Source organism: Scophthalmus maximus, chromosome 14 (assembly GCF_022379125.1).
Source record: "Scophthalmus maximus strain ysfricsl-2021 chromosome 14, ASM2237912v1, whole genome shotgun sequence".
In the NCBI taxonomy this organism is placed as follows: Eukaryota; Metazoa; Chordata; class Actinopteri; order Pleuronectiformes; family Scophthalmidae; genus Scophthalmus; species Scophthalmus maximus.
The window spans coordinates 9,187,308-9,202,829 of record NC_061528.1 but is presented as its reverse complement, the minus strand read 5'-3'; the positions used below and the strand labels follow the sequence as shown (position 1 = coordinate 9,202,829).

General features: G+C 40.5%; 1 protein-coding gene across 1 annotated transcript; it reads right to left on the bottom strand.

The window, feature by feature from the left end:
• Nucleotides 1-557: 557 nt before the first annotated feature.
• cog3 (component of oligomeric golgi complex 3) lies at nt 558-13,641 on the bottom strand. The gene is made up of 23 exons (XM_035651426.2): nt 13,422-13,641; nt 12,974-13,120; nt 12,787-12,848; nt 11,972-12,137; nt 9,294-9,368; nt 8,838-8,930; nt 8,409-8,534; nt 8,214-8,294; nt 8,080-8,123; nt 7,860-7,986; nt 7,090-7,181; nt 6,755-6,894; nt 5,821-5,981; nt 5,093-5,201; nt 4,867-4,985; nt 4,682-4,771; nt 3,949-4,069; nt 3,573-3,661; nt 3,324-3,458; nt 2,776-2,851; nt 2,517-2,644; nt 1,800-1,898; nt 558-1,680 (listed from the first exon to the last, which is right to left on the bottom strand). Exons 1-23 carry the CDS (start codon nt 13,587-13,589, stop codon nt 1,651-1,653), a joined length of 2,478 nt encoding a protein of 825 aa, XP_035507319.1. The 5' UTR covers nt 13,590-13,641; the 3' UTR covers nt 558-1,650.
• Between the last annotated feature and the right edge of the window lie 1,881 nt (nt 13,642-15,522).

The window sequence follows — 15,522 nt, the reverse complement described above, 5'->3', positions numbered from 1 at the left end:
CCTACTGCAGTGACACAGGAGATTTGAAGACACAGTGGAGCCGACTGGACATTAATGATCATGTTCTCGCTCCGCTCTACCAGCCGCTCTCCCTGACACCGAGCCCTGACGTCAACCTCTGCATCGAGCCCCAGGAACACAGCTGCATCACTTCCACCTCTGGCAAATAAATGTCAAATAAGTAATATTAATTTGAAGACAGTAGCAGAACCGCAATACAAGATCCAATTTAATTTACACGTCCTTGCTGAAGCATCTAAAACAGGGCAAAAGGTGTGACGCTGCAAGCGCCTGACTTGCCTCAGAGGTGTCTGCGGCAAAAGAGAGCAGAGATCAGCGTCTTACTCCAGAACATCCAGCCCCTCATCACCTACATTAACGTCCATCAACGGAAGGTCGAGTCCCATCTCACAGACGGGAAGACGGCAGCTGCCAATGAAACAGTAGCGGTCTGCCAAGAAGACCCACTCAAGCTTTTTTAATGAGAAGTGACACCTAATGTTCCCTGAATTTGATTTCAACGACAAAGGGCTTTTTAGAAATAAAACCAAATAAGGTAATTTATCTTTTGTCAGTTTTTTTTTTTTAATCAGAATGTTCATAATAATTTAACTGTACACATCATTTTACATGGGACACACTCCGAAGCAAATGTTAGATTGACTGTGTTCTGTTACCTTTGTTATTCTGTGAGGACCTGCAGGAAAGATTCCCATTAATCATTTACAGTGCAAAACTGCTAAAGGTCAACAGTCCATTATTTTTGCCAAAGTAATACGACAATACCTTATCCAACCTAGTTATAAAAAGAAACAAAACAGAATAAGTATAAAACATAAGATTTCATTGTCTCGTTTACATATTTGCAACAGAATAACAAAAACATCCACACAAAAAGAAAGTGGAACAATCTTTAAGAAAACATCTGACGGGGGGTGAGAACAGCCGTGGGAATTGTGTTATGATCAAAGTTGGACCTAAGTGTCCTGAAGCACTTCCATCACTACGTGTTATTGAATGTGTTACAGAGACTGTTACAACTTAAAACAGAGGAATAAAATATTTTTCAGCATTTTTTTCTTTCGTGCTGTCCTTCAAAACCCAACAAGGGAATCAAGGCATCTGAATGCAAGCCCTGCGTACTGGCCAGTAGCCACCTGATGAGACACGAACCCTATTAGTTTTGCCCAGCCAGTGTCCTTGCGCCCCCAACCTCAAATAAGAGTGCAAATTCTGTTCATACATAACAATTTGGTGTTAGGTGCAACTGTCATCCAAATCCGACCGTGTCAAAATGGATTTCTCCTACATGAAAACAACCCCTTATCGCAACAACACCTTTAATTTTATGGTACACAAAACATCCGGCTCAGTACCCAAAAATAACACCAGCCACTTCCCAGCGTGTCATAGACTTCAAGACGAATACCTGAACCTCTTCATATTTGTAGCTGCTTGAGCATCTGTCTGAGGGTCTTTGGCCTTGTGCAGGAAGTTTTTTTTCCCCCCTTCAGGACAGTTTCCCAGTTCAGCTTGCAGCTCAGGTGCAGCTCTCTGGTCATGAGTCCTGGTCGTGGCTGAAGCAGTAGCATCATTTTGCCATCCAGAGGGGTGTTCGCCAGCATCTCCACACCAAACAACACCGGGGCATTACTTATTCACAGACAGCAGCAGGTTAATCTGAAAGAGAGCCGTGACAAATTATGAGCGCTCACCATGACCTAGCTGGCCTACAATATCTAATGTTTCCTCCCACCAACGTTGTGCCTTTGGGCTGAGCCATGCCCAGAGTATCGCACCTGCTCCATAGACGGACATGCAATGATTTGAAGGTCTTCTCCGTTGTATTCCTCCTGAAGCAAGGCGAGAAGTCTTTGGAATACCTGCTGGATGTTATTCTGTGGGGAGGGGAAAAAAACATCCTATTACTGAGTGCTGGAGGGAAATTATTACTACATTTCCTTCTGGCCTACGTCCCCCTTCTCTATCCTGTTTCCAAGTCAACAGCATAATTTTGTTTCACTATCATTCAGCTTCACCTGGCACCTCCATGAACGGCACAGACAGGACAAGGATTTCACTATTTGAGTTCAATCACACTGATACATGCATTGCTAAAGCCACAATCTCTGGGACAAATTTTAATAAGAGGGTTATTCAAACTCAAAATTGTCATCTAAATATTTCACCAATATTGATTGATAGGGATTTTCCTACAGATACAAAGACTCGCTAATGAGTAAGCCAAGAACGATTTCTGATGCTGCAACAGGTTTCAGCTGATTGGCAATTCCAATATCTGTGATCTTCAGCGAATAACAACCTCTAGTTTAGTAACAAACAACTTGAGTTAATAATTGAAAAAAAAAAATATATATTTATATATTGGACCTGCAAACACATCGTATACCTGCTTTGTAAATACTGAATGGAAGGATTCTTTGAGTTTTCACAATGACTCAAAAACATATTGACTGATGCAGCACATGTTAAACCCTGGCGTTTCTGCCACCCACCCGGACAGGCTTGAAAAGGATGAACTCTGTGTCTCTATTGGCTAAGTACAAGGACATGCTCTGTAAAGTGCTTGGCAGCTTGCTCTTCATCACGCGGTAGGTAGCCATCACTATATCGTTGATCTTTGCTGAAAAGAGAGAAGAAAAAAAACTGAGAAAAAAAAAGGAGGGGAAAAAAAGCCCCCCTTCTCCTCCATGCGCTATAGAAGTTTTGATGAATTACATCGTGATGCTCGGTGTATCCGGAGACAAATCTTACCTGGCTGCGCCCAAGGTTGCTGGGACAGACTGTACGTGGGACCACCTTGGATGGCCATGGTTTTAAGAGCTACGACCTAAGTGCAGCAGACACAGACATAACAAAAACGTCACGGTTTGACTTAATTTGCGCTACTTACTGTAATCAATACAAAAGAAGCAAGCACGAGAGGCTGTGCTGCCACTTGAGACAATTTAATTCAGTATTCAATTATACAGAGTAGCGGTGACATGAAAGAGAAAAATCAGCGTGGTGGGTAGAAATGAAGCGGAATTACTACACAGAAAAGAAATTCAGAACACAATAATCTACCAAAACACTTACAAACTATAGCTACAGACACACATACCTAGCAACAGATTTAAATATCCTTGATGAAAAAAACCCATTCTATATTCTATTGTCACCGAGACCTTCACTGATCAGAAAAATGAGCAAACGTCTTTTTTAGTTGTAGGGTTTGTTGAGTTAAAGCTGGAAGAAAAAAATGAAGGTCAGAAGGAATCGTCACTGCCCGAGGCTGAGTCTGCCTCCGCTCCAACATTTACCTTGTTGAGGAACTCCTCAAGGTTCCCCACAAAGATCTGAGTCTGCTGCTGGATGAACTGCTCGCAGCTGAACTTCAGGTGTCGGTCCACATCCTTCTTAGAGTCAATGTAGTGCTCCTTTATCTCCGGTGTTCCCTGGGGGACCACAGAAAAAAACGGGGGGTTTAGCAATTCAAAGTATATGAAGTTCACAGTATATTCCATAAAAAACAAAAAGAAGCAAATAAAAAAAAAAAAAAGAAACACTACCTCCAACAGGAATTCAAGAATGGCATTGTGGCTGTTTAATCGGAAGAATTTGGGAACAGCCTTAGGGTTGAAGATTTTGAAGGCAGCATCTTAACACAAAGCAGAGAGAACAAACCCGGTGATGTAGAATTAGAGTGCCCTCTAGTGCCGCAAATTTAACATGACCTTGAGTGAGACGAGGGTGATGGGAGGAGCGAATCTGCCCTGTGAGCCATTGGTTAATGTACATTACAGCGTCGGATTACACTGTAATTTCCACATTAATTGTTGCCACTGGTGCATGTGATAGGCACAAGTTGCTTAATGAGCATGAGAATGTAATGACTGGCTTTATGGAGCCGAACACCAATTTCCCCTCCACCTTTAATTATCTTACCTCGCGTTTTCTTCAGGTCCAGTGAGATTTCCTTGATGGCAAAATCGGTGTGAAATGGGGCAATCTGTTCGCGGATTATCAGCAGGTGCTTGATCAGGAAGAGTTGCCCATCTATTTGTGTCTGGGGAAAGTGATAGCACACTGTTAACGCCACAACTGCAGGCTGCCAAAACAAAAAGGGCATCTGCTGACTCTCCGAGCCACAGAGAACATAAAAAGCACAGGCTCAGAGACAATAACAGAACATGTTTAATTAATATCTGCTCATTAACCATAGTTAGAAATGGACGCATTGCTGTGACAAAAAAAAAAGTCTGAATCCAATTAATGCTTAGCTAGTGACTATAGCAGTGGAAAAAGACACCATCAACACAGGATGGGGACATAACTGAGACTGATGCTGCTGCTCTAATTCGAAGTGTTAGGTAGAAATGTGCCAGTTAGCACAGATATTAATGGCAAATCTGAAGATGAGACAAGCCAATGAATAAAGGATGGTTTGTTGAACAATTTATAGGCCATAATAAAGCTATTCAAATAAAATGAAAATGACATTCCAGCTACTTTAGTCTAAGGATCCTGCAGCCTGAAGAAATTTGTGAAACAGAACAAATTGTTTCTAAGAGGGAACAAAAACAGCGACTTATGCTGCTATTATGAAAGTAATAATCTGAAGTTCAGTGTGGAAAAAACAAAACAAAGCCATGCTCTACTCATAACCATTGGTGCCAACCTTGTTTTTAAGGATGATATCAGAGGCTTTAAGGAGGGACTGGATGCAGGCAGATAAGGCTTCTTGAGATAAACCCTGGAAGACTGCTCTCTGGGGAAAAAAGACCAAGTCACAGTAAGAAACACAAGAGAAGAAAAAGTGGAACGTCTACAAATTAGTTAATTGGTAAAAAAGTGAAGACTCACATCCATACATCGATAGAGCTTGGACAGACAGACGAGTGTTCGTCTGACAGTAGGGTACCACATGCCGTGCAGATCGGCCGGAGAAATAGACGCCTGTATGCGTGATGCTTCTACGTTCCCTGTGTTCATCGTACAAAGGAGGAGAAACAATCAGGCAATAAGATTGACACCAAAAGCAAAAGTTGCAAAATACAAAACAAAAGTGAGTGTAAGTGGAAACACAGACCAGCATTACTGTTTCTTCTACCATCAGGATCCTCGAGCTGCACATCAGAAAACATTGACTCCTGTGACATCTGCTTCATCTGCTCTTCCTTCAAGCTCTGAGCGATTCTCTGTGGATGACAAGAGAGAGCAAAAAGGCAAGAGTCAGTAGAAAGAAAGTGTTAGATGCTGTGAAGTCTTTCTATTTTTGATTCGATCGGAGGCCTTTAGGTAGATTCATTAATTCATTTACGGAAAATATAATTCAACTTCCAAAAATGAGCCTATAGACGGACAGAAAGGGAGATGAATTAATATCAAATGAATCCAAGGGAAATATTGTAGATGTGACACATTTAAGTGCTGTTGAATATATGTAGGTTAAAACTCGAAGGCGTATTTAACAACATGAGCAAACATTAATGAGACAAAGGGACTTCCGAGTTCTTACGTTTGCATAATTCAATTCAAAACATTAAGACTAATAAAAAAAGCTGTAGACAGAAAGTGTTACATGTTGGAAATTCACTTTTATTTCCTATAATCTGTCCATAACATTTTGAGTGAACCTGCTGACAAACAAACAAACATACAGATAAACCAATCACATAACGTCCTTGCTGGAGGTAAAAATCAATGATGGAAATATCTTATTCCATCCATGTTTTTTGAAGCTGATTGAGCAGATGCTGAAATGATGCCAAAAGTTGATCGTTTTGTTTATGAAGAAGGATATGAGACATACTGTACCTCCATCATCTCCAGTTTCTCAGGGTAGGCCAGATCCCCCGGAGCCGGGTTGTAGCCTGTGATATCGGTCTGGATGTAAATGTGAGTCCTGTAGACCAGTCTCTCCTGGACGTCCTCCAGCATCTGTTTCACCATCGCATCAAAGGCCCCCAACTGAGCGGCTGAATAAAAAGGCACAGAGGTCCATGTACAGTTCAACCTTCAGTTCAAACTTTGCTTTCTAGTCTTTCTTTGTTGGGAATGGGTCCAACAAACACAAGTGCTGTAAGGTCTAAAGCATAAACTCATGTACGTGTGATGTACTTCCTGGAGATGATGGATATGGTGGAGCTGAATTATACCATAAAAATATACTCCAAATCATGTTCCCCTGCTTATTTTGGGTATATTTTCACTGGAGTTTGTCTTCTCAGATACTAAACTTCAATAAACACCCTGTGTGTAACTTAAAAGACCACGACAATAGGCTTTTTCTTTTAAACAAACAATTGAGAATCTGCATTATTTAATAGTTTAGATGATGCAGTCCACATTGTCCAAAAACTTAATAAAGCCGTGTTATCTGGTTTTGAGTTGGCAAAAAAACAGAAAATGTTGAATAGTAATTTATGCTGAAGACCTTTAGCAACAATTTCATTAAATTCAGCATTGGCTAAATTAGGCACTGGGGATATATGGGACGTCCTTTTGAATTTTCATTAAATTGAAGGTAAAGAATATTGGTCTTTTTTCTTTTGTGTTGTTTAAAAGAAAAAAGCAGGTCATTTCGAGCAAAAGGCTCAAATGATTTCATCAGAAAGACAATTTTGTAGCATAACACAAAAACTGAGAGGTTGTCCAAACATATACATGGCACTGTAGCATACTGGTGACGCAACTCTAAACACCCCATGTGACGTACAAGAATCTTTCAGGGGAACAGATGGTGACCTACCATTGTTCTGAACGTGGTCTTCCAGCATCTCGTTCTTGAGAATGCTGCAGAGCTCAGACAAGGTTTCCAGGTGGATGATGTGGATGATGAGAGGCCGGAGGACATCGTACAGGGACAAACATAACTTCTCTAGCATCTCGCTGTCAAGAGATTGAAAATGATTTCATTGCTTTAAACGGCTGAGAAGAGGCTAAAACTACACTTAAATTGTCAAACCGTAGTGTAAATGAGTATTTCAAAGACCAAACATATCAAACTGAAATGATTTAGAAAGATTGTACCGTCAACAAAGACATACAAGACAATGTCCCTCTGTGTGGGCCGGTGTTACTCACTCTAGTTTGGGTGTAGGCTTAGAGAAGAACTCATTGAATAACTGGTGTTCATCCTGGCAAACGTGAACCATAAAGGCGCAGCCGCTGCGAACCTGTGCAAATACACACACACACATCATGATCACTCTCCGCAGAGCCTCCTAATACTTTGTTTTGGCTCCACTTCAAACAAGCACGCGCACACATCCCTCCCACATTCAATGCTGCGGGCACCTACTATTACAGAGATCATTAACAAGACGCATAACCTTTCAAGTTTTGCAGAGAAATAAAAAAAGAGTGAGACAGGTAGGCTGTTATGATGTTTCATTGCATGAAATTCTGACCTTTAATTATAGCATCCCCATTAAGCCAATTAGTGACGCGTTTAAAATGCCACAAACAGTTTGGTACACGGTCCGCCAAAGATACCAAAATCTGATCTGTTTTGTCTTAAGTGTTACATTAGAATAAAAAAAATATTTTACCATTAGTTAGGTCAGTTACAGGTAGTTTCTAACAGTGCATAATAAATCACAGCTTTTATGGATGAGATATAACCGAGGGTGAACTAACAACACCAAGTCCCAACACAGCAGTAAGCCCCTGGACGCCTGCAGTACAAAATTTCCGCTCGTGCTCATTTATCATGTGCACAGCTCCGAGTCTGCAGAAAACACACCAGTAAATTTTCCAGAGGGTCCATACTGGGCATTCTTTGCGTGCTCAAATGTCATTTTTTACAATATCTAAAGGGCAGTTTCCCCCGCTTTGAACTAGTCATGACTTACCAGAGCACAGTGGTCTTTGCCGTTTTGGTTCGTCAGGTCAGTAATGGTGGATGTGATGCTGGGACTGAGCAGCTGCTCTCGCTGTTCAAGGTAGCACTGGTGGATTTCATCTAGCAGCTGATGGTATCTGCTCACATCCGTGTAAAGAAGGATCAGTTAAAAAAAAAAAACAGATAACAGTAACGCTGCCGCTTTATTCTGGAGGAATGCAAATACTCACTCTGGAACCTTCTCTGCTCGCTGTTCTATCTGTTCAATCAGTGACTGTAAGGAAGAAAAAAAAACATCTATGAAAATCATATTACAGAAAATAATCTATGCAAAATCATGTGCTGCATTAAAAAAAATACTCACTCTAACTTTAGGTGCAGCTGCTCTGTACTTAACATAGTAAAGTGTAAAGGCATTGTCTGCATTGGTCAAGCCCATTGGATCCTGGTGGGAGAAAAAAAAAATCAAGTATTGACAATGAACTTGTCACACAGTGTCTGTGCTTCCATGAAGAGCTGTTGACTACGTAGGAGGAAGATAGGGAGATTTTTTTCTTACCCTTTTAGTTAACTGGCTCGTAAGGTTCTGCATAGTGTTTACAATGTGGATCTTCATGAAGTGCATGGCTTTAGAAAGACATTGTTTAAACTTGGCCAAATAAACCGGATAGTCCTTGAAATTAGGCTGAAATAAAAAAAAGGGACAAACGTTATACCCCGTAAATTGTGGTCTCATACCATATATGCCAATGCATAGATTATATTAGAGGGAGAACACATTTATGTAGTTATGAAATAGTTCAACAGTAAAGTGTTGAAGTATTGGTAAGAACTTCACATTAGGAAAAAAAAAAGATTATTCATTTGGTATAAAAGACAATCCTTAACAGAAAGGCAATCAAACACAGTAACTGCTTAAAAATAATCTAGTATATCGAGTATATATAATTCTTCTAACAGTGGTGATAGAAGAGAGCAAGCTGCTTACGTGTGAAGAAACGTATTCAATGCAGTCGTCCAATTTCGACAGCATTGGTATAAAGCCTTCACTGTTTACGGACAAGGTCGGTGAGTTCAGTTTCTGCAAAGACAAATAAAACATTAGGTTTGAAGTCCAAAAAATCTTTCATCTTTCGGTCTTTATGATCAAAACTTTTAGACCATGCTGAATTATAGATGCTGTTTCTATATTTCAAAGATTTTTAGGCTAAATTGAAGACTAAAAACGAATGACATTTTTATCTTTAGAAAGAACTACATTAGAAATGTAGCTGACATCAAAGTTCCTCAGAATAACGTTTTTAATCTGGGACATAGCTGCTGCTTCCGTTCGTTGTGATAATTAGGCGTACACATTAATAAGCAATGAACACATGTCACTGACAGTGCATAAATTTAGTTGAACAAATGTCTCAGGACGTACACAGAAAGAAATCCAGCCTACCGTGTTGATGTTCTCCAACTCATTAAAATATGACAGTTTCTGCTGTATGCTCTCTGCCAGGTCAACAAGCTCAGACTGCAGAGACAGAGAACAACAAACGACAGCTGACAATATTTCTACACACAGTGCATTTGGGAAAGATTTCAGTGCTAAAATTCAATGCTAAAATTTTAAAAAGGACATACATTTTTTTTTTTTTAAATCATCAATCAATCAAATGTTTCCCAGTAGCGGCGATGTGGCTCATCTCATGTGTGTGTGTGTGTGTGTGTGTGTGTGTGTGTGTGTTATGGCAACATGTGGTCCTGGGGACAACTACCTAAGCGGAAGGTTTGAGAAACTTTGCATGTGTTTATTATTATTATTATTATTATTAGTGTTCAGAGAATGACAATTTGTTTTGTAATTTTGCCTTTGGGCAACATCACAATGGATTTGAATAAAATTTCATTAAAAAAATTGTCATTGAAGTGTGGCCTTTCAGCTTTAATTCAAGACGTTTAACAAAAATGTTGCATTCATTATTTAGGAATGGAAAAATAAATATTTAAAATCATCCTTCTGTTTCCAGAAGCTCAAAAGTAATTGGACATCGGCACACCAGTCAATAAGTTCCAATGCCAGGCGTGGTCTGGTCCCTCATTATTTCATGACGAATTAATCAGATAGCACAAAAAAAAGTCTGGAGTTAATTCCAAGTATCGAATTTGCATTTGGTTGCTTTTCAAGAGATTTCTCAACATGCCGTCCAAAGAGGTGCTGATGCAAAGTGAAGCAGGCCATTAGAGTGAGAAACCAAACAAACCTCTCAGACAGATGGCTGAAACCTCAAAAGTGGCGAAATCAACAATTTGGTACATTCTTAAAACGAATGAATGCACTGGCAAGCCCAGAAACACCAAAAGGCCTGAACGAGCTATGAATACAACTGAGGTGAATGATGGCAGAATCCTCCTCGGTAAACAAAACCTTTTGACAAGAACTAGCCAGGGTGAGAACCATCTCGAGGAGGTATAGGCGTAGTATTTTCAACAAGTCTACAATCAAAAGAGGCCTTCATGAATGGAAAAAAGGGGTTTAATGCAAGGTGCAAAAAAAATGGTAACACTCAAGGTCAGACTACACTAAGCTTAAAAAAGCCTGCCATGGTCTGACTGAAACATGATTAACTTGTCGCAAAGGGAGGATATAGAGAGGGGAAGGAATGGCTCAATATCCAAATCAAACCGCATCTGTCTAACAGGGTGTAGGCAGTGTTATGGCAAGGGCATGTTACGGCTGCAAATACAGGGTCATTGGTATTTATTGATGATGTGACTGCTGGGATGAATTCTGATGTGTAGGGCCATTCGATCTGCTCGCATTCAGGCAAACGCTGTAAAACTGAAAGGATGGTGCTTCACAGCAAAGATGAATAAGTTAACATAGTGCGAAATCCGAAACCTAAGAGACTCTCAAAGAGACAGAAAAGAAATTGAATATTGCTCAAGCCATTCACCTGACCTCAGCCCAACTGGGCATGCTCGTCAGTCACTACAGCTGCTTTCAGACATGCACCGAAGTCTAGACATTTCCTCCGGAGGGGCTGTATGAGAGAACGCAAATGTCTGCAGATGTTGCTTTAGACACAGTGAGCAACTTGTCCTGCGAGCTCCCGAGTGAGGTTTTCTGAGAATGTCTGAGTGAGCCCATATGAGAATACAGCGGGAAAACCTCCGGAGAATTAACAGCAAGCGAGTGGGCGTGTTGATGGCTGTACACATCGGAGTTATCATCACGTTCTGTATCCTGCATGCTCTACCCAAATGCCACAGAATGTTCAAGAAATTTTCCTGCTGTTGTCAATGCGTACAATCTCCTGCTATGTTCGTCATATGTGAAATGCATTTCTGTGGACTAGTCTGGAGTTCATTTTTGAAAACAGCTTTCCTGAAGACAACACTGACGTCAGAAAGACCCAGAAAAAAGCAGCAACTGAAGGCAGCAGCATGAAAAAAAATCTCAAAGGAGGAAACTACATTTGGTGCATTGGTTATGTCCAAGGGGATTCATGCTTCATGAGTTCCATCCGAGTATTAAAAAATAAGAATTATGTTTTAGAAAATATAGCAAACTTGGACGGATACCAAATATGTGTGGTGTTTGGGGGTCCTCACCCAGAAACGAAAATACATTTCCTGCATGTTTAACCCAAATAACTTCTTGGATTAACTCAAGAAACAACCACACGATCTAGTCTGGATTAAGGACTACTCAAGACTTCAAAGGACAATTTCTATCAAGGACTAGACCATACTGACCTAACCACCCTAAGAGTTAACTTGCACCTCTCATTTAGGGTGTATGAGAAAATTAGAGAACAATCATAACAATGAAGCAGAACAGGTGGATTTAAGGAAATATCCCTTCGAGAAGCTATGCTGTGAAGCTATGAAAACGACTGGAAATACCTGGTCATGAAACCGATTGACTGATGTCAATAGTCATTTCAAAATTGTGTCACTGTCCAATTACTTATGAACCCAACTGTAAACAAATCTCACATCTCCAGGACCATATTTTGCCATGATAAAACACACACACACACAAATATTTCCCACTGATTAAGTCTCTGCAATACACATGTTGTATCAATAAAATTTGATTTAAAGATAAAAGAACAACCGCAGGCGTCTCACCTGTTCCTTCAAGAGTTGTTCACAGGCTTCATGTAGGGTGCCGGTCTTGTTGGACACAAAGAGATACTGTTTCTTAAGTGAGTTCAGGTGCTCCAGAGCTGCACTGACATCTTTTAGAATAGCATCGCACTGTTCCTGATAGCAGTTTAGATCATCTCTGGTTTTCCTGAAGCGAAAGCAAATATGCAATAAGATTGCTTGGAAGACACTGACGCAGTCAAGCTACCTTGCATTTTATAACATTTTTACACCAAGGAGAACATTTGATAAACTGTTCCCTGTGGACTGAACGTTTTGAGATAAGCTTGGGAGCACTTCTAGCTTTGTAACAAAAACAGGGATGTTTGTTTAAGTGTATTGTATCAGCTGTCAACAAAAGAACATCGGTGTGACGTCAATATTTAGCGAGGGGGGTAATCAGGAAGGAAAGTGTCAGAGCATGGCAGCAACAGGCGAGAATAAGAGTAGTTAAGGGCTGGTAAACCATATCAAAACAAGAACTACGATGATCAGTTACTGCACGTTTTTGCCTGTGCATGCTTGTGTCTGTGGATTAGGTCCAGTTCGGTTGATAATCACAGAACAAATCTAGGACATGGGCAACGATTCAGAGATCTGAAACCAGGAGAGTTCATGCAAGATGTGTGAAGTGGATGTGGGTGTTTTTTTTATCGTCTACCGGCAAGTGGAAGTTTAACCACCATGAAATGCCTAACCTTGTGGAAGTAGTCTGTGGCTGAATCGCCCTTTTCAAGAAACATTACTCTGTATTGCAAAAATTATGACACCACCACCTTGGATGAAAATGTGAGCACCTGTATTTGTCACTGTCATCCTGGTCCATGGTCGTGTGCAACTTGGCAAACCAGGCAAAGAACTGCAACACAAGTAGGCATCGTATTAAAAAAAAAAAAAAAAAAGCGTACACCTGGTAACGTGCAAGCAAGTCTGACAGACCACTGCAGCGTTTGTTTGTTGTCTGGCAAAAGACGAGTGAGTCACCTGCTGTGCAGTTTCTATTCTGTCACTCTCCATGTCGAGCATCTGGAACCCCTTGAGCAGGACGTCCTCTGTTGAGGCGGGCACGGTCGTTGAGAACGGGGACTGCAAGGACCGGGACGACAGGCTGCACAAGTCCTCGATGGGAAGCTGCAAAAACAGAACGGAACTGAGCTCCGTGTTTCTGGAGAGCCTGCGTAAGAAGCTAGCTGAGCTAGCTTGACGTGGCGGAGTGCAACAGCATTAAACCCTCTAGTTAACCTAAGAGTTATTATTCTGTGATATATTAACTTTAATATCACGTCAACATAGCGGCGAGTTTGATACAGTTCGTACAGAGGCGTGGTCGGGGTTTACTCCACTTCGCTTCACGTTCGGAAAGTAAGTTAGCAAACCCTGTTAGCTAGCTAGCTAGCTAGCTAACTAGCTGACTCCCGGAGTCACAGCTCACCTCGGAGGGGACAGGGAGCGTTTCGGCTGCGGCTCGGATCTCCAGGACAGAGTCCATCTGCTTCTCCGTGAGCGGGGCCGTGGCGTCGGCGTGGCGGTCCCACAGCGACAGCTTCTCCCGGGTGTCTTTCTCCGTCAGGTCCAGTAGGGACTGCTCTGCGGACGCCATCGTCGCTTTTGGACCAGCGGCAACGTCAGCTGCGGTTACTTCCTGTCCCGGGCGTGTGGGCGGGGCTTAGTGACGAAGTTGATCCGGGACCGGACATCAGGAAGAGGTTACTGCAGGTTATGTTTTGTTTTTAAGAATTGAAATGAAAATATCAATGTTAAATTACACTATGACTAAAAATTGCACTTTGTCAAAATGTACTTACAATGTCAAAAATGACTATTTGCATGGATAACATGTTGATGTGACTGATAAATTACCATCTATGACATTATTAGATTCTCAATATTGATGCGGTTGTGAATAAGACAGAGCTAGTTTTACTTTACAAAGAGTCACAAGATAAATTTGAAGAATTGTGAAATGATTCATAGGAGGGAGAAAGGAAGGACGAAAAAGGGCTAGTCTCCTTTCTCTAATCTTTATTATCTTTGTGTGTTACATTGAACATTTATTTAAATTAAAACCGCTGTAAAAGTTCAGTAGGGAATTTACTTTTTGTTGCAGCTGCAAATAACTCACAGACATCAGTGCAGCATGGGGCCACAATATTGGTTCCAAGCCACAAATGTTGGGAGCTACTGATTCCGTCTTTGGTGTGGAATGCTATTTAATAATCTCATTATGTTGTTGGCTGTAAAATATGAATCTGAAGTAACTACAGCTCTCGGGTAAATGACGTATGATAGTGCAATATTTTTATCTGAATTGCAGCGGTGTTGAAGTAAAAAGCAGTAAAAAAGTAAAATGGAATTACTCAAATAAAGTAAAAGGACTTAAACATCTTTTTAAAGTCAATTTTTGTAAGTAAGTATAATAGCATTAGTATTGTCTGCAATAATCAAATAACCCTGAGACAGATTCCAAAAGTGATGTAGTGTTGTTATCCCCTGGCATGATGGAGTTGAACACCTTGTTTGTGTTATTTCACATTCGTTTGTCATTTTGTTATGAATGAATAATACAATTTATTCTGAATTTACCCTGAACTACCTTAGATTCACCTGGATGACAGCTGCAGCCCATCACAGTTTCACTGTAATGCTCACACCACAAGACAATAAGACAATGTGATAGATGGGATTCATGGGGGGGACAGACTGTGGCTTCCAGCAGCAAATTAAATCTCAGAAAAATGCAGGTCCAGTAGGTGGAGCCCTGGGGTGCAGTTTTAATTCTCTAAATTGAAATTTTCCTTTCTTTTCCATTATGTTGGCAAATTGGTCCTTAGCATTTCATAAGACTTATTGTAAGTTTTAAAACTACACTTGTAAAGACAGTTTTTATTTCCTCCCTACAAACACAGCCTTTACTTTGGTGTATGCCAACTCTACAATGTCTATCTAAGTCAGATAATGAAGCAGTTAAGATCCAAACAAATGCCTTTTTTCAAATGTGTTTTTTGTCATAAAAAATGTTTTTCAACCACACACTGTGTATGTGATAAAAGGATACAAAAGATGAATATGTTTTTAACTGTGTTTCATTTTTATCAACTAAATTATATGTTGACCGGTGCACATCATCTCTTCATTATTACACATAACCTTTTCTATTACCTCACTATAATAAAAAAGTTTTATTACTTAAATGTATTGTTATTTTTTATTTTTTATTTTGTTTTACAATGTTCACAGTCAAATCCAGAAAAATGTGTACGGATTAATTATATTTACACAAACAGCTTCCTGTTACTCTTTTCACAAAAATGCACCCATGTCAAGATCTAACAAAAATCCTGGTGGCATTAGACGGAGGTGGTCGTGTTACAGCTCTGTCTGCAGGGCGTCTTATGTAGAGGTCACACTGAGTTCAGGTTTATCTCTTTTTTTCTGTCCCATTTTTGCACATCAACTTTAGTTGAAAGGAGTCGCTGCAGAATTCAAGCCACGTTACTCCAGTACAAAAAGAGACGCCAGAGCGAATCTTGTCA

What these genes read in the sequence shown, in the direction of transcription:
- cog3 (XM_035651426.2), bottom strand. Translation starts at nt 13,589, where the DNA reads ATGGCGTCCGCAGAGCAGTCCCTACTGGACCTGACGGAGAAAGACACC. An exon ending in GATGACAGTGACAAATACAG is followed by an intron (nt 12,138 to 12,786) that starts GTGCTCACATTT and finishes CTTTCGCTTCAG; the next exon opens with GAAAACCAGAGATGATCTAA. An exon ending in CGAGCCAGTTAACTAAAAGG is followed by an intron (nt 8,295 to 8,408) that starts GTAAGAAAAAAA and finishes TTCTCCCACCAG; the next exon opens with GATCCAATGGGCTTGACCAA.